Source organism: Marmota marmota, unplaced genomic scaffold (assembly GCF_001458135.2).
Source record: "Marmota marmota marmota unplaced genomic scaffold, marMar, whole genome shotgun sequence".
Classification (NCBI taxonomy): domain Eukaryota; kingdom Metazoa; phylum Chordata; class Mammalia; order Rodentia; family Sciuridae; genus Marmota; species Marmota marmota.
Genome location: NW_025999900.1, coordinates 23,303,616 through 23,329,391, shown reverse-complemented (window position 1 = coordinate 23,329,391; position 25,776 = coordinate 23,303,616). Strand labels below are relative to the sequence as shown.

The 25,776-nt window shown below is 33.8% G+C and overlaps 1 protein-coding gene across 3 annotated transcripts; it reads right to left on the bottom strand.

Moving 5' to 3' along the window:
* Nucleotides 1-22,203, bottom strand: LOC107147066 (MAP3K12 binding inhibitory protein 1). 3 transcript variants are annotated; one of them, XM_015491466.2, is made up of 9 exons: nucleotides 21,979-22,203; nucleotides 18,276-18,395; nucleotides 16,305-16,529; nucleotides 16,115-16,211; nucleotides 13,387-13,452; nucleotides 12,998-13,150; nucleotides 9,370-9,467; nucleotides 1,898-1,936; nucleotides 1-629 (listed from the first exon to the last, which is right to left on the bottom strand). In XM_015491466.2, exons 1-9 carry the CDS (start codon nucleotides 22,105-22,107, stop codon nucleotides 522-524), a joined length of 1,035 nt encoding a protein of 344 aa, XP_015346952.1. In that variant the 5' UTR covers nucleotides 22,108-22,203; the 3' UTR covers nucleotides 1-521. The 3 variants fall into 3 exon arrangements, with proteins under 3 accessions (XP_015346952.1, XP_015346960.1, XP_048654638.1); XM_015491474.2 differs by having other exon boundaries at nucleotides 1-626; XM_048798681.1 differs by lacking the exon at nucleotides 16,305-16,529 and having other exon boundaries at nucleotides 21,979-22,188.
* Between the last annotated feature and the right edge of the window lie 3,573 nt (nucleotides 22,204-25,776).

The window sequence follows — 25,776 nt, the reverse complement described above, 5'->3', positions numbered from 1 at the left end:
TAAATTTGGATCAACTGTTTATTTACATTAACTGACATTTAAGAAATAAAAATATAAGTCTATACATGGATTTAAAATTCATTTCAGACTGGATTTTTTTTTTGTTGAATGCCCATATGTGCACAAGTACTAATTTAAACTAATAAACTGGTTAACCAATGTTACAAATATAAAGTTCCTTTTAAATCTCACTATCAAAATAATCTTCCTGTAGTTCACCAAAAAACAGAACAAAACAAAACAATACCTCAAGGTACTTCCAAATTAAGTTTTTCAACTTCCAAAATACCTCCTTTAAAACAGAAGGGAATAAATTCCAACAATGATATTTTTAGCACACTGATTATTTCAAACTTCATTGGAATAGATGAAGATTACCTGTTGCAAGATAGACTCATGTAAAAATACACCTTGACTTCACAGAAAAATTTACATTGATAAATACATATCCATTAATTAATTCAAGTGTAAGGTACACACGTATATAAAAAAAGTAAATTGACAAAGATGAGAGGAATTTTTCATGGAAGGTGGTGAGTTGCCATGGATTCTGCTTCTCTTGATTTTCTGAGTAGAGCTTGTTTGAGGGCACTAATTTTCTCATCAAGTTCAGCCAGTGAATAGTTCTGCTATAAACAATAAGAACACAAAATGCTGAATAAGACTCTGAAGTATCTTAATGCAGATAAAGTACTAAATGAACTATAAATATTTAAAATATTCAATAGCATGATAAAATGTTATCAGTTTCCTCATGAGAATAATTTTGAAGCTTAACAACTATACCTAATGACTATATCATAAGTATAAAGGCATAAAATAACAAGACTTGAATATTTCTTTACTTTTTCTTTCCCAATGATAAAGTTCTCCTGACTTATTTTTGTACTTGGAAGGACAGAAAAAAACTTAAAACAAAACAACAACAACAACAACAACAAACACAACAAAACTGAATATTCTCATAATCAACAGTAAAATTTAGGATCAGTTTAACTTTAAACTTAAAATACCTATAAATTCAGTTTGAGGAGTCAATTGTAATCCAGTATTTCTCCTGGAAAAAAAAATAGCTGGTATCTAAAATTTTACTCAAAGTTTTACAATAAATAAGTAATATTAAAAAATAAGCCACTGGGCACAGTGGCACATGCCAGTAATCCTAGCAGCTTAAGAAACTGAGGCAGGAGAAGCGCGGGTTCAAAGCCAGCCTCAAGAGCGAGGAGCTAAGCAACTCAGCGAGACCTTATCTCTAAATAAAATGCAAAAAATAGGGCTGGGGATGTGGCTCAATGGTTTAATGTCCCTGAATTCAGTCCTCAGTACCCTGCCCCCCCAAAAAAGCCAAGCAAATGCAAAGCCCTAGGTTTGATCCCTTGCATCATAAAGGGCAGGGAAGCCAAAATAAAATTTTTTAAAGATTTTCCCTACTTTAAATTTACATTAGCATCATTTAGACTAGCAAAATCTTATTACTTAAGATTCAACAAATTAATAAGTATTACTATGGGCAGAGGTGGGCTGAAATCATCCTCTGACAAACATCCCCTTTTTGATTTAGATCCTTCTAGTTAAGTAGTGTCCATAAAAGGTGAGGTGGGAAGAGAATTAAGATACTTGAACACTTATTATTTTTAGGCATTTTGGAACTGATACATTCTTCTACTATTAAAAATAGGATAAACATTTTTATATTTATTTAACCCATCTGAGTCATTCTATACCCTTGAAATACATATATTTCTTTAATTCACATATATTATTTTATATTGCCCTTTCTTCAGTTTTAAATCTTACCAGGGTATAACCTAAAGTCAATCACAGTAGAAATTCTTATTAATAAGATATGAAATGAATCAATCTATTGCAGAAGCCAAAATGAAGATGCATAACTTACTTGAGGTGGTTGAACTTTTCTTCTTTTTCCAGAAAGGTTCTAGTTTAAAAGTAAAAAAAGAAAATAGAATAAAAGGTAAATAATCAATGTTTAGAAAATGAAAGTATCATTTCCTTTAGAGAATACTATATAAAATATGGACAGGCGCTGGGGATATAGCTCAGTTGGAAGAGTGCTTGCCTCGAATGCACAAGGCCCTGGGTTCAAGAAGAATAAACAGAGCCTAGGAGAGGACAAGCAATTCTTAAAACAAGAACCCAGAACAAGAAACGCTTGGGTGGCCAGGCACAGGTCAACATGCCGTGCTAGCCATGGGCCTCCTGAGCACACGGCATGTTTCATAGATGGATATTCCTAACAATGGCTCTGTATTTTTTTTTAAACATGGACAGGCTCTGAAAATTCCAACAAGAAAAAAGCCCACAAACCTACCAAGCATTATCTGCTGGCATCCACATCCCTATATTCTGAAGTTACCCTCTGAAAGTGATGATATTTAAGGTACACAGCTATACTGCAGAAACAAGATTGTCCCTGGCAATACATACTTTCCCATTATTACCAGCTTCTAATGAGCCTGAGTGACTTTGGAAAGAGGTACTGTTGGGATTTTCTATTAAATTTCCATTTTTTAATCTTTCCATCCCGGGATATTGAACAGATGAAGAAGTAATAGACAAGGAAAATTGAATTTGGTATAGTAGGCCAAGGGGTGAGAAAACACACACACACACACCCCTTGGCTATAAATGGCATTGTGGTTGTCCATGCAAACAATTCTTTATCCACTGCTTATCTGTGTAATTGAAGGGAATGCTAACCATGCCCCACTGGTCTTGCCAGTGACTGAAGTGGGCATGGACCCAGTTCTGGCCAATAAGAGGTCCACAGAGGATTAAGAGACCTTCTGGAAAAAACTTCCCCATTTTTGAGAGAAAGTACTCAAAAGAGCCTGTTCCTGTGTATACTCATATGGATAAGACACCTGAATGTGCTGTAGCTGTATTGTCATCTGCCTGGGGAAGAAGCCAACACCAAGCAGAGCTGAGAGGAGAAAGAACTCATTCTCCAACAATTATGCTTTAGTTACTGAATCCATTAACCCTGAAGATTGTTATCATTGTACTTCCTGTTTTATTATAAGATAATTTCCACACTGCTGAAGCTAGTCTGAGTTCAAATTTCTTGTATTTGAAGCTAACAATCTTTACATTGACATAGTACTGAACCTTTTAAACCTTAATCTATGTTCTTAGTTTTACAACACCACAAGCTTTTCGATGGCACATTAGTAAATTAGTGTATCTTACAAAGAAATTCTGACTGTAAGTGGCAGAATTTTCTCATGAGCATTCTGACCATTGAGATTTATAAGAGGTTAAAAGTCACATTTTCTCTTGTATCAAAGGCTGACATAAACTGGGATGGTAGCACACACCTGTAATTCCAGCTACTACAGGAAACTGAGGCAGGAGGATTGCAAATTCAAGGCCAGCCTGGGCAACTTAGTGAAATCCTGTCTCAAAATAAAAAAAGCTGGGGATATAGCTCAGTGACAGAGCACCCTTAGGTTCAACCTCTAGTACCACAAAAAATAAATGAGTAAAAATAAAATAAAAATGCAGACTCTTAAGACCATCTAGGTATGCATTTTATTAGTTGCTATAAAAACAAGAAATCATTAAGTGCTGGAATTATTAAATATAGAAAAATAGAGCTCAGAAAAACATGCTCCTTCTTTTACCAAACTGAACTAGATACTTGTGGTGGATTCTATGAGCAAGGAGGGACTTAACATTTCATTTGTTCTTTGCTCAGTTTCCTACCTTCCCAAAGGGTGGTTTTTTTGGTACTTAATGAAAATATACTTCCCCTTAATATCCTTAAATATACTTCCCCTTAAATATATTTAAATCTTAACAGTTTAACTTGTAGAATATTGTTATTTTCTATGTCATGAAGGAATCGGATTTTTATTGTATCCTGAAACCAAAGTTAAAAATATCAGAGTCAGAATAAGGACATCAGTGGATCAATGACTTGTAAACAAAATAAAATGAGTCTTTGGGGCTTATTTTAGGTCTGAGCAGAATATGTTCATAAGTAGAACACTTAGAAACACCATATCTACTATGAGTACTATAGACCAGCTTAGATATAAAGATATCTCTATAAAAGGTGAAAATATTAATAAGTTTTGATACATGAGAAGAAATATTTGGGAAAACAGCACACTAAAGAAACAACTGTATAGAGTGAATGCAAAACTGTCTCTTTTCTTCCACTGTTTTACTATAGGAGATAATTGATCGCTACATTTGTAATACCGGAGTCCTAATGAAAAGATGATATTATATACACACATCCAGGGAACTCATGCATAGGAAAGTCAAGGGTAAGGAGCTCTTCTATAACCAACCATATTCTTTCCTTTTATTTTTATTCATTTTTTTCCAGTATTGGAGATTGAAACTAAGGATGCTATATCACTGAGCTGCATCCCCAGCCCTTCCTTTTTTAAATTTTTTTTTAGACAGGGTATCTCTAAATTGCTGAGACTGGCCTTAAACTTGTGATCCTCCTGCCTCAGCTTTGCAAGTAGCTGGGATAATAGGCATGCACCACTACATCCAGTTTTTTCCTTTGAATCATATGTAAAGGGCAATTGATTCTACATGTGCATTGTCTTAAAAGTTTCTTTCCTTTTACTTCCATTTCCCTGATTCAAACTTTCATTTCTCTCCAGCTTGGACAAAGACAGGCTTTCTAAATTAGTTTCCTTGACTCCAATTTCTTTCCAACTCATAGACTTCAAAATGCCATCAGACAGCACCTAAATTACATTTCTCCTTTCTCAAAAATTAAATTAGCAGAGCAAGGTAGTACAAGCCTGTAATCCCAGCTATTCAGGAGGCTGAGGCAGGAGGATTCCAAATTCAAGGCCAGCCTGATAACTTGTCTCAAAATTTAAGAACTCAAAAATAAAAAAGGTTGAGGATATAACTCAGTAACAGAGTGCCCTGGGTTCAATCCCCAGTACCTCCTTAGGAGGGGGGAAAAAAACAAAACACAACAACAACAACAAAAAACAAACAAACAAAAAAAAACCCTTAGTTTTACTCGGATAACATGGGAAGTGCAAACTCTAGTGTGACCTTCAAGCCCCTCCAAAATAAGCTTACAATCTAATTTTCCAGCTAGGTAATTGTTCACTTATACTTTACATACCCCCACACTTAAAACACACACATGGTCTGTATATATTGACTTGTCCTTTAGCACTCCCCTTCCCCATATTCTCCTTGAGAACCAGAAGTTACCATTACTGACTAAAAACTATGCCTAGTTAGTGCTTTGGAGCAAATTAACACACCTTTGAAAGTCAAATAATTAACTAGCAGCTACATCCTATCCATTCATTTGCATATTTACTCAGTATCTACTATGTTCTGTATAGTCAGAGATAAACATGACATAGTTCCTGCCCTTGAGAGGTTCAATATAGTGTGAAAAACAGATGCATAAGCATATAAGTTATATGGCTCTATAAAGTAAACAGAGGTTTGTGGAAACATAAAGCAGTTATTGTTTTCAAGTGTCACAATTTAAAATCAGTAAGGAATTCTTTGGAAATACTGATAAAGATCACATCTCCTAAACAGTCTATTAAGCCATACTCTTAAAAATATTACCACATTAAACCCTTTCCACATAATGTGAAGGATAAAGATCTTTGGGATCATAGTTCCCATTTTATGTGCATTATAACTTATATTGGAGTTTTATGTGTTTCATTAAATGAAAAAATTATATATATAAAACCTGTTTTATGAGTTGAATACAATTTGCATCTCTTTTTCTGCAAATGTTCACCTTTTTATATGGTATGCTCCAGTGCTACCTTGATAATCTCAATCTCATTTTGAGAAGCATTCCTATGTTTAGGATTTATCTACCTGTGAATTTAAGATAAACATATTTCAAATAAAATCTTCAGAGTTCAAAAATTCAATTTCCAACAAAAATTCAATCTTTACCAAATTTAATGGGCTCCCATGTCTCCCATGATTTCCAAATTTAGAAGCTAGAGTACTGGGCTCCGTGTATAGTTTCTTCAGTACACTTATTAGAAATAAATATGTAAAATTGTGCTTTTACCAACATGTAGTCTTAGCATGAGGATGGTGAGGGTGATGAGTCATGTGCTCCATCCTCTATAGGGCACACAGCATGCTCAACTCCTCTCACGCACAAGGACAGTCCTTGAGTTGGTTCTATTCAAGCAAGGAGTGTGATTCCCTGCAAGGACTCACTCATTATATTATATAAGGGTGAGCATGAAATCATTTTCCCCCTGTGCCTGGAGAACAGAATCAGTCTGAATGTTTAACTCTTTCCACCTCTTTGTCTGCCTGTGGCTCAGTATTAATATGGATATGTCACTTCCAACATTGAGAAATGTCCTAATCAAAGATAGGTTATTATTATTTTTGTACCAAGGATTGAACCCCGAGGTGCTTAACAACTGAGCCACATCCCAGGCCTTTTTTAAATATTTTATTTAGAGACAAGGTCTCGCTGAGTTGCTTAGGGCCTTGCTGTTGCTGAGGCTGGCTTTGAAACTCATGATCCTCCTGCCTCAGCTTCCTCCTGCCTAACTATTATTTTTAACATGTTTGGAAATACTTTAGAAAAGCACTACTTTTATCACAGGTTGCCATCATCTATTCTTTTTGAATTGCTAATTCATTCAGGCCAATCTTTTGTCTACATATCTAATACTTCCTGCCCCTGAAGAGAGGTAGTCACCAAACTTCAAGCCTTTTGACAGCTGCAGTGTTTTTACCCATCAGTGTTTTAATTAGTACCTCTAAACAGATTCTCTCAATTGTCTCAAGTAAAGCCTTGAATCTCAAAAACTTGCCTGACATTTCTATCATATCCTCCTATGACTTCAAATTCATAATTCACCAAAACAAACAAAACAAAACAAAACACAACTCCCCTATAGATCTGCTTATTTCTATCAGTTATGGTATCATTTTTCCAACCAGAAACTAGATATATCCTTGTTATTTCTTTCCACATCCAATCATCAGTATTTGTCAACTTTTCTTTCCTACTTGATTTAATCTTCTCACTCAAGTCTCTATTTTAAGATCTCATTTCACACACTAGCTAATACATTGCTGTCTCTTCGTCTTTAGTTTCTCCCTTTTCATTGGTCTCCTCTCACTGTTATAGAAATCTTTCTAAATATTGTTTTCACAGGTCCCTTTCTTATTCAAATGTTAAAACAGAACTCCCACTCTCTGCCTGGGAAAGACTACTTCCACCTCTTAAATTAAACACTCTATCTCATGTACAACAGATCCAAAATAAAAAAAATTTTAAAAATTTAAAAAAATTTTAAAAACTACAAAATTGTGATGTGGAGGTCTTGTTCATTTGTTAACTAAGTTTATATATAAAGTTTTTTATAAATTAGAATCAGAAGAGATAAATTATGAAGAAAGGCCTCAATGGAGTCATCTGATACTACCATACTCCCTTGTAAGATCAGTTCTATTGTTAACAAAAATTATATTAACAAGGTATGAAACTGAACTAGAAAAATAACTAAACTTTTAGGGACTACTTAATAAAAGCAGTTTGAGGAAAACTTACAGTAGATTGTTGTAGGAAAAGAATCATAAAATTTTAAAAAAGTTTTCTAGGGAAAAACATCCTTAGAATAATTCTAAAAGTGGAAAGAACTTTGTAATATGTAATACAATTATCACATTTTCTAAAATTAGACATCTGAAGGCCAGAGAAACTGACTGCCTTATCCATGTTTATACAACTACTTTATAGCTGTTTCTGAAATTAAATAAATATTAATATTTACAGAGCTTTTTACCATGTACTGGGCAGTGTACTAAGTGTTTGACTGGTATCTTCCTGCTTCAACCTTTAGTACTTTATGAACCTCATTTTACATTTGAGAGCAGTAAATGAGATAAATATCTTCCTCTGAATTTTTATCATTTAAGTCTTGCAGCCTTTTTTTGTTATGTGACCTGCAGTCTTTCTCTGGAAATACTTCTTTTTGGTACCTCACTCTAATACACAATCTGTAACTTATGAAAGATGTTGCTATACCTAAAATGAATGTTAAATATATTTCACCAGTGATTGATATGATACATACTAATGTGAGTTATTTTGTGTAATTTTCAGAAACAGGAGTTTTAGTATAATCTCACTTTTACATTACTTTAGTTCTAATATGGAATGTCTTAAAAAATAAACCTCAGAAAAGATATGTATTTTATATATATGTGTGATATACAAAATGATATATATATATATATATATATATATAAGATCACCTCAGAAGACTCAGGAAAACATGAGCTCAGGATTGCTTGAAAAATGCTGATGTGCCAAAGAAAATACTTGTCAGCACAACATAATTTCTTAATGTCCTTGGAAAGAAAAATAAGAATGAATGGATGGATGGATGGATGAATAAATAAATGAATGGACAGATGGACGGATGCCAGAGTTGAGGAATTAGATAAATGGAAATCTGGTCTTTCAAAAAGTCTAGTGGTTAAGGTAATGAAAAGGTGGCAGCTTAAGATGTATGCTTGTTTAGCATGGAGAAATGTAACTGTCTATGCCCTGAGTGAAATAATCTAGAGATAGAGGAATTAAACAAAACAGAAGAGATAACTGACAGAGGTAGGCCTTAGCAGAAACATTTGCTTTACAAGTAAGATAGCAAGGTCAGAGTCACAGGACTGACTACTATCCAGGCTGATGTATTATGCTATGAAAAGAGCATAAGAGAATTTAGATAATTTATAATAAAGGTATTCCTTTTAAAATTTCTAAATCTGGGGGCTGGGAGTGCATCTCAGTGACAAAACACTTGTCAAGCATGCATAATGTCCCGATTTGATCCTCTGTAGCACACACACACACACAAAACAAACAAACAAACAACAACAAAAAAAACCACAACACTAAAATATTTTCAGTATTTCTAATCAGAATTTTTGGGGGGGGAGTGGAAGAGGGTTTATGGGGACTGAACCCAAGGGTACTTAACCACTGAGTCACATCCCCAGACATTTTTATTTTGAGACAGAGTCTTGCTAAGTTGCTTAGGATCTCACTATGATGCTGAGGCTGGCCTTGAACTTGCAATCCCCTGTCTCAGCCTCCCAAATCCCTGAGATTATAGGTGTATGCCATACATAATACCTGGCTCAGAATCAGAATTTTTAAAGAACCATTAACTCCCTTCTACACAATGCTGTGTTCATTTATTTTTTAATTATTAAAAGAGTACTTTATACACAGACCAATTAGTGAATTGATACACAATGAAAAACCCTAATTATAATAAATTAGGTTTTTAAATTTTTTTAAATTTAATAAATGATAAGAAGTCTTTACTTTTAAAAGACACTTATACTTACTAAAGACTGAAAATATTCAGGAGAGATGCCTTCCAGTTCAAGGATTTTGTCTTCAAGCTTTTTAATTCTCTGATAAATGTCTCTTGGCACTGGACCACCTATGTATATTTTAAAAAGAGAGATTCTGAAACACTACTGAATAATTCCTTCTTAACATCATGCAAAGACAGTTATGGAAAGGAATAAGAAATATTTAAACTTAAAAAATAAACAACAGAAAAACAGAATGAAATCCATTCTTAGCTTTTATTTTCATATTATAAACCATGGGACAAATTTATACTATACCTCCTCTTTCCAAACCCCACTTATATTGCTAGATATAAGCAATATATTTCCTATATTGCTAGGACTTTTATGTTACATTCATTTTATAAGATATTAATAATTTCTGTGTAGAACAATTTGTATTTCTGACAGGCTTTGATGGTTACTTGACAGGAGAAAAATACTTAGTGACCAATGATGGTTCAATTTAGTTGTTGCAATGTCATATTACTTTCTTCAATTTATATCTCTCCCTACATGCCATATTATCTTTTTTGGCCTGGGGGGGGGGGAACTGTTAAAAGGGGATTTTACCATAATTCTCAACAATAAACTTTTGGGGAGGAGGTAGTAAATTAAGGTCACTTGATTTCAAGTTCGTGATTGTATCTAGAAGCATTCCATTTATCATCTCCACTGTAACCAATCTCCAGATCACCACCATCTCTCCCTGGATTATCACAACCTCCAAATAGGCCTCCATTTTTGCCTTGCTTCCAAAGATTGTATTTTCAGCAGCCAGTGATCCTTTTAAAAGGTAAGCTGAGTCCTATAACTTCTCAGCTCAAACCCTTCAAATACTTACCTGCCCTACAATGGCCTACAAGGTCCTACATTCTCCCCATATACATAGGGTTCCAGCCACCTGATTTCTTTTTTCTGGTACTCAAATATAGATACTACTATCTCCCCCTACCCAGCATTCTCTATCCTCCTTTCTTTAATTTTACACACAACATTCTGTTATTTGTCTCCCCATTTTAATATAAGTTCCAAGAGGGCAGAAGAGTTTTATCTGTTCTGTTCACTGGCAGCTTGTGCACTGCACAAAGCTAAGAAGCATCAATACATAGACTACAATACTTGGCATGGAGCAAGTGCTCAATATTTATTGATTGAATGAATATTTAATTAGACAATCACTATGCAATTAAAGAATATGGTGATGAATTACCATATCAAAAGTATCAACCTGTTAAATACAAAAACTCTAGTTTTTCTTTTTTTTTTTTTGAGAATATGTTTTTTATCTTAGGACCTTGGTTGTTCTTACTCTTGAGTAAGGTGAAATGAATAATTTGTTCTTTTGACTTTGCTCTTGCTCCATTTATCTAGAATGTTCCCTGTACCTTTCAAGAGCCAGTTCACTGGGTTGTAAGTCATTCCCTGAACTGCTTCACATGGAGGTTCCTTTTGCCCCCATAATACCCTTTTTCACTGCCCTTTAAAATTCAATTTTGTTATTAATCTTTATGCTACCTAGATTATAAAGTCCTTGAAGCTGGGGCCTATCATCACATCATATCAGTGTTCCTTGTATCTAAAATACTGCTTGTCACACAGAGAGCATTCAACAGATATTTTTCAAAAGAATTAACTATTTGAGATTTAACCAGTCAATCCTTTTTATACAGTTAAACTGCATTTTAAACCCATTTTCTTCTGGGGGAAGGGGTAATTTTTCCTTTTCTTTTTTTTGGTACTGCGGATTGAAACCAGGGTGCTTTACCAATGAGCTACATCTCTAGTCCTTTTTAAAAATATTTTACTTTGAGACAGAATCTCATTAAGTTGTTGAGGGTCTCACTAAATTGCTGAGGCTGGCCTCGAACTTGTGACCCTCCTGCTTTAGCCTCTTGAGTCACTGGGATTACAGGCATGGGCCACCTCACCCAGCTTGGTATTAATTCTTAATGCTAATCTTGTTACACTTAAAGACTTATTCATTCTCTTATCTTCTTCTACCTTCTCCATCCAGCAAATACTCCAGCTAAATTGGATTCAGAAATTTCCTGAACCATATGGTGTCCCTGTCCTTTTTTGCAGACACTATTCCTCTTTATGAAATGCTTTGTTCCTGGAAAATTCTTACTAATCCTTTGAGGGCTGAAATGTCACTTCATTAAGGATGCCATCCTTTGACATCCCTTACAAAAGCTGTTTTGTGTCCCACTCTACCATGCACATATCTGAAAAGGTGAAATGAACAACTGTTCCTTCAGTAAACATTTGAGCACCTGTTCCATGCCAGACATTACGCTAGACACAAAGTATAATGAACATGACAGACACAGTTCCATTCTCATAGACCTTACTATCTTGGAAGGGATATGTACATTAAGCAAACAGAGCTGCAATAACTGCTTGAAAGAAGGGCAGGGAGTACCAGAGGCTATGAGACTATATAAAAAAGGAATCCACACTGGTCTGGAATAAGGAAGGAAAGCAAAAGTTCAAAGGCTTAAGGGTAATAAAATGAGTGGGAGATGGGAAGTCCAGAGATGTGGCCAGTATAGGTATGGACAATCATATTTAAAATTACAACTTCCTCCAGTCTCAATCTCCTTTTCCTTCTCTTGGTTGACTTCCTGTCTCTCCCAAATAGAACTTTTGATCAGATGTAGTTACTGGAATCTAGAACAGCACCTGGCTTATAGCAGGAGCTAAATACCATTTGTTGAATGAATGGACAAATAAGAAGTTTGGTATGCATGTATGGAAGCTGGGTAGAAATAAGATCAGATTTGAGCTTTAAAAAGTACAATTTGGCCACAGGGTAAAGACTGACCTAGGGAGGAAGTTTAGTGGCAAACAGACTACTTAATATCCTTCAGTCAGTCCAAGGAAGAGATCATGGTGGCTTCACCTACTGATATTTAGGAGGTAGTATCAACAGGACATGGTGACTACACAGGGAGGGAAACTCAGGCTTTACAGTCAGTTAAGATTTGGGCTTGATTTCCAGTTGTCACTATGTTAGGCAAGGTACTGAGCTCTCTGAACTTCAGTTTTTCTATCCAATGATAATAGTACCAATCCCTCAAAAGAGTACTATTAAGTACTAGGATGATATACTTTCAGAGTGACTGGCAGTATTGTCCAATTAATGTTAATTGACTTTCCCTATGGCATTTATTTATTTATATGCTTATTCTTACTGAGAGATTCTTGAGGACTAAAACCCCATTTGTCATCATTTTGTACCTAGCACAGTGGGTGATAAGAGGTAGACATGGTAAGTTCTGAAACCAGTTATAGGAAAAAACTACATTAGTTTTCAGCTATAACTTTAATAAACTGAGGCTACCAGGATCTATTTTGGAAACTGTTCCTAACTTACTAGCCCTTTCTCAATTTTAGAAAATGGCAAGCAGTGTGAGAGAAAGAAAAGCATACATGATAAAAACTGTAAATTCATAAAGAATACTGACCCGACAGTGCCTTATTCATTTTTGTATCAATCAGAACAATGTTTTACACATAATGCGTGCTCAATGAAAATTTGGTGAGTAAATGAATTGGTATTTCTTTAACTACTTGCAAAGCTACATTTTCGGGCATCACTTAACACTTTGCTTACCTGTCTGCAATCGCAAGTGAGCCTCAATATTTTGTAGTCGTTCTTCTACAGCCTGATTACCACAGTCTCGGAGCATACTGTTGGATTTATGACCTGACCCTTGAATTCCTTCAGGTCTAGTCTGTGGTCCATATGTATTCACAACTCTAGAAACTGAAGTTAAGAAACTTTAAAGCCTATGTCCATTTACATTTCAAAAACAGAAACAGAAATTTGCTAACATTATATTCTTTTCACCTAACTACAAACCCAGAAATGAAGAATAGCAATATTTTTGTTTTGTTTTATAATAAACAAACTTAGATGGGAAATTTATTTCTATTCCATTCTGTTAATAAGCTAGAATAAGCTTCTGTTAGTGACAAAGATATTATGCCATAGTTACTTACCCTTTACATGACTTTTAAATCCAGGATAAGGGGTAAAAATGGCATCAGTTCTTGCACAACTATTTTCTAAGGAGAATTTAGATGAATATAAAGTTAAATATGTTTCGATTTATAAACCTAATAATTCATACTAACATATTACTCATAATAAGAGAATATGATTTTAAATAATGACAATAACTAAAATTACCATCACATACAGAATAGACCAAATCCATCCTCTAAAATGAATCATAACATCTAATATTTTTATCTAATGGTCAGATTTATACACAAAAAAGCCATTAAGAAACATAACAATACAATTTTTAATGTAAACTAATGTCCCTAAAAACCATTTGGACCTCTGGAGAAAATAATTTATATATTATAGAATACTGTATTTTAATACTATTTCATTAGAGAAATAGAACTCATTTTTATTGAAATATCTTTTGTTAAAAATATTTTTCATATTTTTGTTGCTATTATTCAATACAAACAAAAAGGGCTGATTATATATTTAACATCTTTTAATTTCAGAACTCCACATAAAAAAGTCCTTAATCTCAAAAATAACATATACTTTTCCACTTTACCTAGATTTTTGATGTTCATTTAAAAACCCCTATCACAAGTTATCTACTCTTCCCATTCTACCACTTAGAAAAAAATGCAACTTCAGGTAAGTGAAAATTTATTCCATTTTTTTTTCCAAGCTGAAAAGTACAGTTTCTTTTAAGTTAGATATGAACAAATAAGTTATAAAGTAAGAAAACTGGAAAGATATTAACATAACATATAATACTATTAATATACTCACATGCATATTATAATCTATAATACTACATAGTAATAATATATACTATTGCTTAAAATAACATTAGTAAAAGCATGTATTGGCAGTTAATTTCCTTCAAAATTCCCTTATTTTGAAAAAAAAATCAACGATAAATGAGATACTGAAAGAAAATTACTTTTTTTTCCTCTATGAAATTATGGAATTTCATTTTTTAAAAAAACCACTCTTTATATTTAGATCAAAATGAGAGGCATTAAAAGGAACACACTAACACATTAAAATGTATTTTTTCAGTTAAAGTTTCTATAGTAGTTCTGATAAGTCAAACTGTGTGAACAAAATTCCAAATCCATTTATCTTTTATATCTAGAGACTAGACAGTTATTCCCCGCCCCCTCTCTTTGGTGGTACTTGGGAAGGGGTGCTTCAACACTGAGCTACAAACATCCCCAGATCATTTTATTTTTATTTTCAGACAGGGTGTCTCTAGGTTGCAGAGGTTGGCCTTGAACTTGTGATCCTCCTGGAGGCCTCAGCTTCAGAAGTAACTGTGGTTATAGGCATGTGCTACCTCATTCATATTCTTTTATTTTTCTTGAGACACCTTAAAATATGCATAAAGGGCCACCACTTCCCAATTCTCTTTCTACTATTTCATGGGATTTAACTCTTAGTTAAAAAAGATGCTATTATCCATTCCAAAGCTATATTCCAAATATATAGATTAACTGATCCATCAGTGAGAAATTCAGCATGGTGTGAAGATCGTGAATATGTGTGCTAGTCACTCTCCACAGCAATTCTTACTAGCACTGTTTTGAGCCAGCAAGGGATTGAATGGGCCAAGGAATCCTGCTGAGCATTTCAATTCTTGTCAATTTCTATCCCCTGGTGGTTTATAATAATAGAGTTAGCAGGGAGAACAGAGGAATAACATTAGTGACACTTGTGCTTGCTCCCTCAACAGACCCTTTCTCATGGGTTGCTTGCAGTTAGAATGTAGTACCTGAGATTTTGCCACTGTTGCACCTGTTCTAAAAAGCTAAGAGGAAATTATAACAAATTTAGACATACATATGTAAAATTAATAGTAGAAAAGTTAAATTTAGGTCCCAAACTGAGCCTATATTATTTCACTAAGAGAATCAGTTTTCATATCATATTGAAAACTTCTAGGTTCATCTGACAATTCTGTGTTCATAATTAACCAAGAGATATTAGAGATAATAGGAAAAATGCTCATTCCAATTATGAATGTTCTGTTCATAATTTTTCTAAGAAATACTTCTTCTGATTATTACTAGGATGACTGAGTATGACCTATGACAGCGCTATGCAATATTTTGTATTCTGCAGCATACCTGCAGATCTGTAAACGTATTATAGCATCAAGTGAAGAGGGAAAGAAGAATCTGATGGAAAACAGCAAATGTATGCACTGTGAGAGAAAGGAAAAAAGCATAAGACACCAAGGTCTTCATAACAAATTGATTGTATTGTGACTTAAAACACTGCACACAATTTAGGAGTAGTGAGAAAACTGCTCCCTCTTGAGGAATACTATTAACTTACTAAGTTCACTTTCTGTATTAACATCATAATTTTACAAGTACATTCACAGGCTTAAAATTCATTAGTGAGACTGGACAATCTTGTCACCCAACACTTCACCTTCATTTCCTAAAGGTACTTTAAAATTATCTTCAAACCTGTGGTGGACGTTAGTATTTTTGTGTTAGCATTTATTTGATTTTTGTGTAAGCAAAACAAAAAACCAATTTTGCAATATACTATTATTAAACAGAAGGAAATTACACTGCCTTGTTACTAAAAACCTGTAAAATAAATTGTTCTTAATATTATTCCTTTTTAAAAACAAAACAAAGATTACAATAACTGTAAAAATTGTACTTAAAATCCTATGAAAATTAATTTCTAGGTAGTTACCTTGATTACAATCAATAACATTGCAAAATTCCCTGACGTTGTTTTCATTGATTTCAGCTTGTTTTCTTTCAATAAATGCAGATATTCGTCTGTCAATCTACAAATAACAAATATGTTTTTACAATGTAAACAACAGTAAGACTTTTAAATGTACTGCCCCCTTCTTTTGCCCCACTCCCAAACTTCTTACTTCTGCTTTTCCAGCCTTTATTTGAACTACTTCTGGATCAAAATGGATTTGTATCTTTTTCATATCTCCTAAATCACAATCTTTGTGCTTTTCTTCCTCTTGTAGGTCACCAGTGGGAAATTTGGCATTTAGTTCATTCTTGTTCCCCGTTTCTGTTTTTCCTATCTCTTCAATAGCAGTTGAATTTTCCTCTTTAATGAGAGGCTGAAGTTTTGCTAAAAAAGGCTGAGAAGAACACAATTCCATCTGCTGGGGTTCAAACTAACCAAAATTAATTATACATTTAACATGTTTATATAAATTTCTTCTAAGTAAATGAAATAATATTATTAAATATAAAAAGTTGGTACATAAGGATATATAGGTCTGACCACATACAAGTATTTGCAGTTTCTTGCTATTGAGACTTAACGATTTGCTATAAATTTGTTTAAAAAAAATGAAAAAGAGAGAAAAAGAAAGAAAAGCTGAGGAAATTTAAAATTTTCTTTGAGGAAATCATTCTGTCACTCATCTTTTATTTTGTGCCAAATCAAAGGCTTCAGCCTCTGGCACCAATGCCACTTAATTAACATGTCATTCAAATGCCTCCTCAGAACACTAAGGCTTAGTATTTTTCCTCCTTAACACGAGAGCCAATGCTCTCACTCAGCAAAGCCCTGCATTATCACCATATCACTGGAGATTCTCCACTTGAAACTGCAGTTGGCCAAAGTGAATGAGAGAGCATAGACATGAAATATATAGGTGTTATGCTGAGTGAACACTCAGGCTTTTCCTGACATGGCAAGATATCATCTTTGGTCAAGAAATTAAATTTTACAAAAGAATATGAACATGGGAGTGGGGGCTGAAAAGCTAATCTACCAAGGCCCATAGCTGAAAACAGATATATGCCTATCACTATACTACAGGAGTAAAAAAGGCTCAGTAAATGTAAATTATATTACCCATCTACCTCCACCCCCACCTCTCCCAATTAGGCCTTATTTAAGTTCTATAGCTCACTGCTCTGCTCTTAAAAAACAAGGTCAACTATTAATTTTAACATGTAGCAGTGAGTTAAATTTTCTCAGTCATTGAATGAAGGACTGAAAATTAATGCCTATTCCATTAGTCAAAACACACCAACACTTAACTCTAATATTCAAATTATTTTTTTTCATACCTACAATTTTGTCTCCATTGTTTGTTATACCAAATACTCTTCTGAAATCTTGTTAACACCTTAATCATAGTAAAGTGACCAATCCAAACAATTCTACTCATCTTCTTGACACTTCATATTTTATACTTTGATAGAGGTAAACTGCAACTTACACAATTATAATTATAGAAATGTTCAATTAGAAACCAGTAAAGCCATAATACTGTTCAGTTATTGACCTGAAATATTAAAAAATAAAACAATACTATTATAAATAACAATTCAATATTGACTTCTAATATCAAGGATGAATTATTTCAAAACTGTAAAGAAAAGATAAAATAGCAACTGGCTACTTACTAAGATGAGACATTAATGTCACAGAAATTACTTTCTTTTAAAAACTATGCTGAAACTGTTTAATTGCAATAGACACTCCAGGATGTGTCATGCTGGGATAATGCCACTTCTTGAACCACTGAAAGCACTCCATGAGCCTCCAAACTCACCCAAGGCATGGAATCATTATCATAGCATGACACACACCTGCCGTGTCTTATTGCTTAATTATAACCCACCATAGATGGAACTGTATTGAATTTTCAGTGCAAGTCTAGAATTGAATAGAATTGCATACATAGCCCATAACTGTCCTGATCACTACTGAAATGAACAGATTTAGATTCAATCTGGATATAAGTAACCTTTTGTTAATAACATTATTAATATATTATTAAGATAAAACTGACAAATACTCCAGTTAATTTAACCACAACTAATTTTTATTTTCAATATCAAGTTAAGATTTCAAACATGAAATTTACCTGTAAATATAAAATGTGTTGCTCAAGTGCATTAAAGAGCAATGCAGGCTGGAATGCTGAGAGGCTCTGGAGCTTGTTCCAATCGATTGTAATTTTCACCACATCATCTTTGAGGTTAAGCTTCAAAGAAGCAAACGAGCAACATCACAAAAATTACACGATTAAGCTGTATAACTGGGATTGTCACAAAAATAAGATTTTTGTGGAGTAACACATGCCTTTTCTTCAAAGTTATCAAGTATTTAGTGATATATTAAAATGCTCTACTCAATTACCATTTTAAAAAGCTAAAAAAGTACAGACTTTCATAAAAAAACCCAAACAAAATGACACCTTGTTCTAATGTTCTCCTTAGGTCTGTGTAATGGGACCATCTTAGAGGTGAAACCAGCCATGAAAGATTAAAAAAAAAAGATGAAGCTTCTTTAGACACTTCAATATTTGAAAACCTTTGGATGGGGTCCAAAATAGGATTGCCCTATTCAGAACTGTATCACTTCCAGCTCAGAGCATTAAACAGAGGTAGCACAACTATTTTATTAAAAGTTCTACTATGTGGATTTCTCTTTACCTGATATACATCATAATTCTGACATCTTCCGAATCACATTTTTACTGTTTTCAACTTTAATCAATTTTTAAAATAATTTAAAAATCAAGATTATTTATCTCAAGACTAGAGATAAATAGCAACATAATTGTCTACTTCAAATAAAAATTAAACTATTACTTAGCTATGGAAGTCTAAAACTGAAAACCAAATACTTATCCATAATAGTGAAATAAATTACCAGAAAGTAAATGGAATGCCCATGCTATTTGCTAAATAGTATTTTCTAGTAAGATGTGAGATGTCATGGTCTCATTACATGAAAATTTCTTTTTCACTGATGATCTATAAAAATAAAATCATATCCAAAAAAGTACCAAGAGCATAAATATAAAATTGATACCAAAATCAGTGAAAATTATAGAATCTCCATCTGTAGTCATTTGAATAAAAGTGATCCCCCATAAACTTTCTAGGAATATGTGTTTATAGCATAGTATAAAGATAAACTCTATAGTAGAATCAAGTTAATTATGTATTATTTTTCAGAAATAATTTATTAAAAATTAGTCATTTTATCTACAAAACAAAAATGTGTTACATAAGTTTGAGTATAGATCACATAAGTTGTAATAACAACAACAAAAAGAATCATAGTACATGGAATCAAAGAGATCCCAGAGTACCAATGGGCACTATTTTGAAAAGCATGTGACAGAAACTTACCACCCTTTGAACAAGACTAGAAGCATTTACAGTTCATATGAGACAGGTGTAAAGAAATATGAAATTTTATGTAAGCTGCACTGGCAAAGATGTATTAAGATTTTACATTAAGTTTAGTGCATTATCTTAATACATATTATTTTCATGCCTACACAGATTATGTTTATGTATGGAAATAACCCATTATCATACTTTTACAGTCCACCAAAAGGTCTATAGTCTATTATGGCAAATTTATAAATATGGTTTGAGGAAAAGGCAGACAAATCCTCAACCCAAGTAAAACACCACATTTTCTAGAGAAAAGAAGTTTTAAGTTTGGATCATATACTCATTTCAATTCATCAGAATTTATGTAAGTCTTAAGTGCAATTAAGAATACTTGGTCTTTTAAGAAAACCACATAATTTCACAACTTAATTTTAAAATAATCCCAATATATCCAATTATTCTTTCAACAAATTCCTTATTAATAATATGAATTCTATGCACTTTTGCCATATAGATTCACTCAAAAATCGGTTAGTATGCTATTAATACAGACTATTTAAATATGCATTTTTAATAGAAATCTTATTAAATTAACATGAAAATCCAAACTAACAATGTTTAGCTTGGTAAAATGGGCCATCCAGAGACAAGCAAAAAGGTTAAAATTACTAAATTTTAAATCTGGAGTAGAAAATACTTTTAAAAATTCAACTATTTTTCCTACTGAGGAGAGCTAATAATACAACATACTTAGGATGAATTTAGACACATCAAACATACACTTTTTAAATCCTTGAAACTTTCTGCAAAAAAAAATACTGTCTCCCTGGGTGGAGGAATAGGGGCAATTTTATACCTAGCTTTCATTCTTAAAAACAATACAATTCAAAACATAAAGTATTACCCAAATGGTTAGCATTTAATTTATGAAACAATCTTATTTTTCATACTTGTACAGAAGGTCCCTTCACTGTGTCAGGGAAAACTCACAAATGTTTACTCTAAAAATTTTTGACAGGTGACATAAGTAAAATTTATTTTCTCCATCAGTACCTTTAGGATACCAAAATATTTAAACATTTGAAGTGATTTTGAAAAATTCAACATGCAAAATATTTAAAAAGAAATGTTCATTTTGTTTCTCAATGTTAACTTCAAAAATTTCTGTTAAGTAATAGGTGAGCATAAATTTTTTTCACCTTGACATTAGAATATGAATCAGTTTTAAAGTTCCAATGTCCATGCCACAAAAAGTTCTCTAACTTTTAAATCACTTAAATGTCCTGGGTCTTAAGACTGAAATGTTAATATCAATCAAAAGATCCCAACTCTTAGGGGAAAAAAAAAAAAAATCAAGGGGTGTGTGTGTAAGTTTAACAGTTCTATCTTTTAGGATATTCTATTAAGAATTGCTTCATTACACAAAACTGAGTGAATAACTTAATGTTTGCAAATCACAACAAACATATTAAGGTTTTTAAAAACATTGCAATAACTTTTTAAAGGATTAATTCTAATTCTCACAAGTCGGGCAAGCGCTTTATTTTCATAGAAATTTCCATTTTCTTTGGCACAAATGCTTGCTGTGTCCACTACATGCGATAGTAACAGCCTAGAACAAATTAGTCCATTTAAGATGGAAGATATTTTTAAAAGCAGGCAAAAACCTTTGTTTCTCGTTTAAAATTTAATTTATTATATCATAATGAAATAATGTATTTATAGAATAGAATCTGAAAAGCCTAGTTTTTAAACTTTATTATATTTCTGCAAAAGCGATTTATCAAACTAGTTAATAGTTAAATGGCAGTTCTAATGCAATTGATATCGGTCATGGATAACTCATCCAACTTTACACTAGAAATATTTAAGATTAATTAATTCCTTTAACTTTCCTCAGAGTTTGACAGAATAATAAATGTACACAAGGCCAGAAGGAAAAAAAAAAAAAAAAAAACCACCAAGTGACTCAGAAGGACAAATCATCCTAAAAAGGCGGAGGAGGCCCTTTTCCAAAAATCTCAGATCGTACTGACCAATTTCTATAAAGAATAAATTTGGGTAAAAGGACCCTGAGCGCCAGGAACCTCCAAGACACTCAGAAAATGTTTGCGCAAAAAATTCATACATTCTCGCCAAGCCAGGTTTTCACCTAGATCGTCCCACTCACTCTCCGGGAGGACTACTGCAAGGTAATCTAGTCTGACACCCGTACTGACCCAAGTAAACCCAGTACAGTCATCCTCTTCACTCTGATCCGAATGGCCGGGCCTGGATTCCACTCCCGGCCTCAGCTACCCAGCCTTCCCACACCCAGGCAGTCCTCTGATGCCTCCCTCCCGAACACCGCCCCCCACCACACACTGCAGAGATAAAGGGCGGGAGCGGGGGTGGCGGGGAGCCAAAGGCCCTATGCACAGTCCCCCCCCCACTCACCTGTCCAGCCAGTGTGTGCAGGGAATGAAAGACTTCGCAGAGCACCTCGCGGGAAAGATTGGGGCTGCAGCTTCCCTCCAGACAGCTGTCACTGCTGCTCGGGTGACTAAGCTCCGTAGCAGCAGCCATGATACCTTCGCAGGCAGCCCCCCACCAACACCGAGGTACGCTCACAACCCCACCCCCTCCCTTTCCAGCTTTGGTCGCTCTGCAATGACGTAAAATCGCGGCGTCTGGTTTAGATCTGAGTTTTTGAGGCCCCACCCACTACAAGTGACTGACAAGCCCAAGCACCAACCAGGTACTAAGACAGCAATGTTCAACGGAGCAGTTAATTACTGACTAGCGTGAGGCGGGACGTTGTACTTGGGGCACTGGTCGGAGTCGTGTCCTGTTAAGGGCTAGTATCGTGAAACCTCAAGTCCAAGTCAACCTCAACTACTGAGTAAGGACCTACTGTGACTCTTAGATGTTCCTTGTGAGTGTTGGTAAGAGAGGATTCATAGATCAATATTTGAATTTGAATCCTAAAGTTAAAAGTTGAAATTTGGACATATTGGCGTGGAGTGGCCTGAAAAATACTGCTGGTGAAGAGCGTAGCCGTACCCACACATTTCTGAATACTGAAAAACTCACTGAATTTATATAATTGGACAGAACATTTTCATTTGTACGAGGTTGAAACACAAAATTTAATGGCACTAAATTTCCTTGTAGGAGAGGGGAGCATATAAGAAAAGTAAAATTTCTCTATTGTGCCTTATTTTACTCTCAAGGGAATGAATAACATTAATGACTTTGAATTTGCAAAATAGTTAATCTCAAGTTTTAGAAGGTGCATCAGTTTATATTCTCAGGGTGATAATTGTAGAGGTTCAGCCCTAAAATTGTTTCAAAGAGGTGAAACACAGTCAATATGAATCCAACAGGAATTTAACCCAAGTAATTTCATGTAAACACAAACTTTGAAATTAGGAGAACATGAAGCTGAATTGAAATTTGACAAAGTATTATTTATCAGCTTTGGTATAAAGATGTTTAAAGGATTTTGTAAACTTTTAATCAGATTTTAACATTTAAAATTACCCGCTGAGCGTGGTCGTGCACGTCCTGTAATCCAGCGGCTCAGGAGGCTGAGGCAGGGGGATGGAAAAGTCCAAGTCAACCTCAACTATTGAGTAAGGCCCTAAGCAATTTAACGGGACCCGGTCTCAAAAAAAAGAAAAAAAAAAAAACTGGGTTTGTGGTTCATTGGTTAAGCGCCCCTAGTTTCAATCCTCAGTACCTAAACAAATAAATACATAATAAATAAAGTTATCCAGTATAAAATAGTTTTAGAAAGATTTTTTTTTTTTTAGTGTCCAGAGCTCTATTTAAAAAGAATACTTCAAAAATAAGCAAGTTTAGAGATGAAGGTCAAGGGATTTAAAATTCTTCATTCTAATAGCCCAATGCATTTACAGTAAAGGAAGCGAGGGTAGAAACTTGCACAATGTGTATTCTTTGGTTTTAGAGTAGACTGAATGAAAGAGGAGGAGTAAGACATCAAGGAACTGGGATAAGGGCCTTAAGGACAAAAGAACTCTTTTGACCTGTCCCTAGGGGGCCTCTTCATTAGCTTTTCATTTCCATAGACATGTGGGATCACCAGGTTTGGCAGGATCTTGAAAATTTTGTCTGTTTCTATGTTAGCAGCAGGTCCAGCCTAGGTAGAGAGAGAGAAAAAAAAAAATCCCACAGTATCTAATCCCAAATTGAGCAACCCTCTCATTCAAGCCACTCATCCTCATAACTAATGTAAATTCACAATTCTTTGCAATGTTAGTATGTTTTTCTTTGCCTCTGGTTCTCTTATTAATGGAGAATAATTGTAATGTGGTAACCAGAAGTTTTTGTTCTGTACCAAATTAGCAATCAGCTTCAGATTATTTGTTTTCATTAAGGTGTGAAAGATTTTTTTCAAGTATGTAGAACACTGGTATGCAACACATTCTTTGTACATTAAAAGTATATCTAATATATGAAAAAAATGTTCAACATCCTTAGCAATCAGGGAAATGCAAATCAAAACTACACTGAGATTTCATCTCACTCCCATTAGAATGAAATCAAGAATACAAATAATGAATGCTCGTGAGGATGTGTGTGTGTGGAGTGGTACACTTAAAACATTTTTGGTGGGACTGAAAATTAGTACAACCACTTTGGGGAGCAGTATGGAGATTTCTCAAAAGACTAGGAATGGAACCACCTTATGACCTAGCTATCCCACTCCTTGATATTTATTCAAAAGAACTATTATAGTGATATTAAGAGTAATATCCTTATACTATAGTGATACGTATATACCAGTGTTTATAGCAGCACAATTCATAATAGCCAAGTTATGGAACCAGGCTAGGTGCCTGTCAACAGATTAATGAATAAAGAAAATGTGGTATAACTACAATGTAGTTTTACTCAGCCATAAAGAATAAAATTATGTCATTTGCTGATAAATGGATAGAAATGGAGAACATCATGCTAAGTGAAATAAACCAGACTCTAGAAGTTAAAGATTAAATGTTTTCTCCCATATGTGAAAGCTAAAGAGAGAAATACTTAAAAAACAGGGATCTTATGAAAAAAGAGACTTATAGAATAGAGGAGGAAGGAAAGGCATGGGCAAGTAGTGGAGAATAAAGTCTACCAAATTATGCTATGTCCAGGTATAAATGTAACACAATGAATCCTACTTTTATACATATTGCATTAATTAAAACAATAACAATAGCAGGGAGATCAATAGAGTAAGTTGATGGGGGAAGGAGAGGGGAGGAAAAGGGAAGGTACTGGGGAAGAAGATTTAACCAATTGTGTGCATGTATGAACATAGCATAATGAATCCCACTATTATGTATAATTATAATACACCAATAAAATATATAAATTTGTATGTGTAATCTTTAGTATATGTAAATGTAGTAAATAACTAAATTGTTGCTCATTCCTTTTTTGCAACCATTGATTTTGAAATTTCAAGTTTTGCTTGATCCCTTGAATCCCTAATATAGAATTAACAAATGGTCATTTGAAACATGTATTAGTTCTTTGTGATTGAATATCAAGACAAGCAATTATATTTTAGTTTTGCTTACTTAGGTAATACTGAAAATTTGTTAACTCTTTCATGTATTATTTCTTTTAATGATCTTTTTTACTCCTTCCTGATGGGCCTATTAAGTTCCTTTGGAATTTTTTCTTATTTTCCTTTTTTATAATAGAAACTTCTGTTTTAAATAGAAGAGTTGATAGGCTGAAAAGATGTGGATTCCTTTGGGCTAAGTCCAAATAGAAATTTGTAGATATTAATGCATAACAAAAAATATAATAAAGACTGAAACTTGGAAAGGAAATAATTTGCCCTTTATAGAAAACTAATTACAGTTTATGAAATGGCTTGCTAAAAAATCTGCTGCCTGGCAGATTTTGATTCAAAGTGTTTTGATTCGAAATGTTGATGTTGGCACTAGCAACAAAGTTAGAAATACTGTCCTATAAGTTTATGCCAAGAATCAATTGGGAAGATAGAAACCATAAATGAAATCTAGGCTATCTACCTTATAAACAAAACTGTCCTTTATGATGGGCTTTAAAGGCATAGCTCTATTAAATAATCCAGTGCCACCAAAATGACTGAGGTATTCTATATGCTCAACTGATGTTTGTTCACTATATGATAATACAAAATTTTCCTAATGCAGAAAAGAAAAAACAAAGGTATTTGTCATCTCTTCCTATCAATCTGTTGGTTAAGTC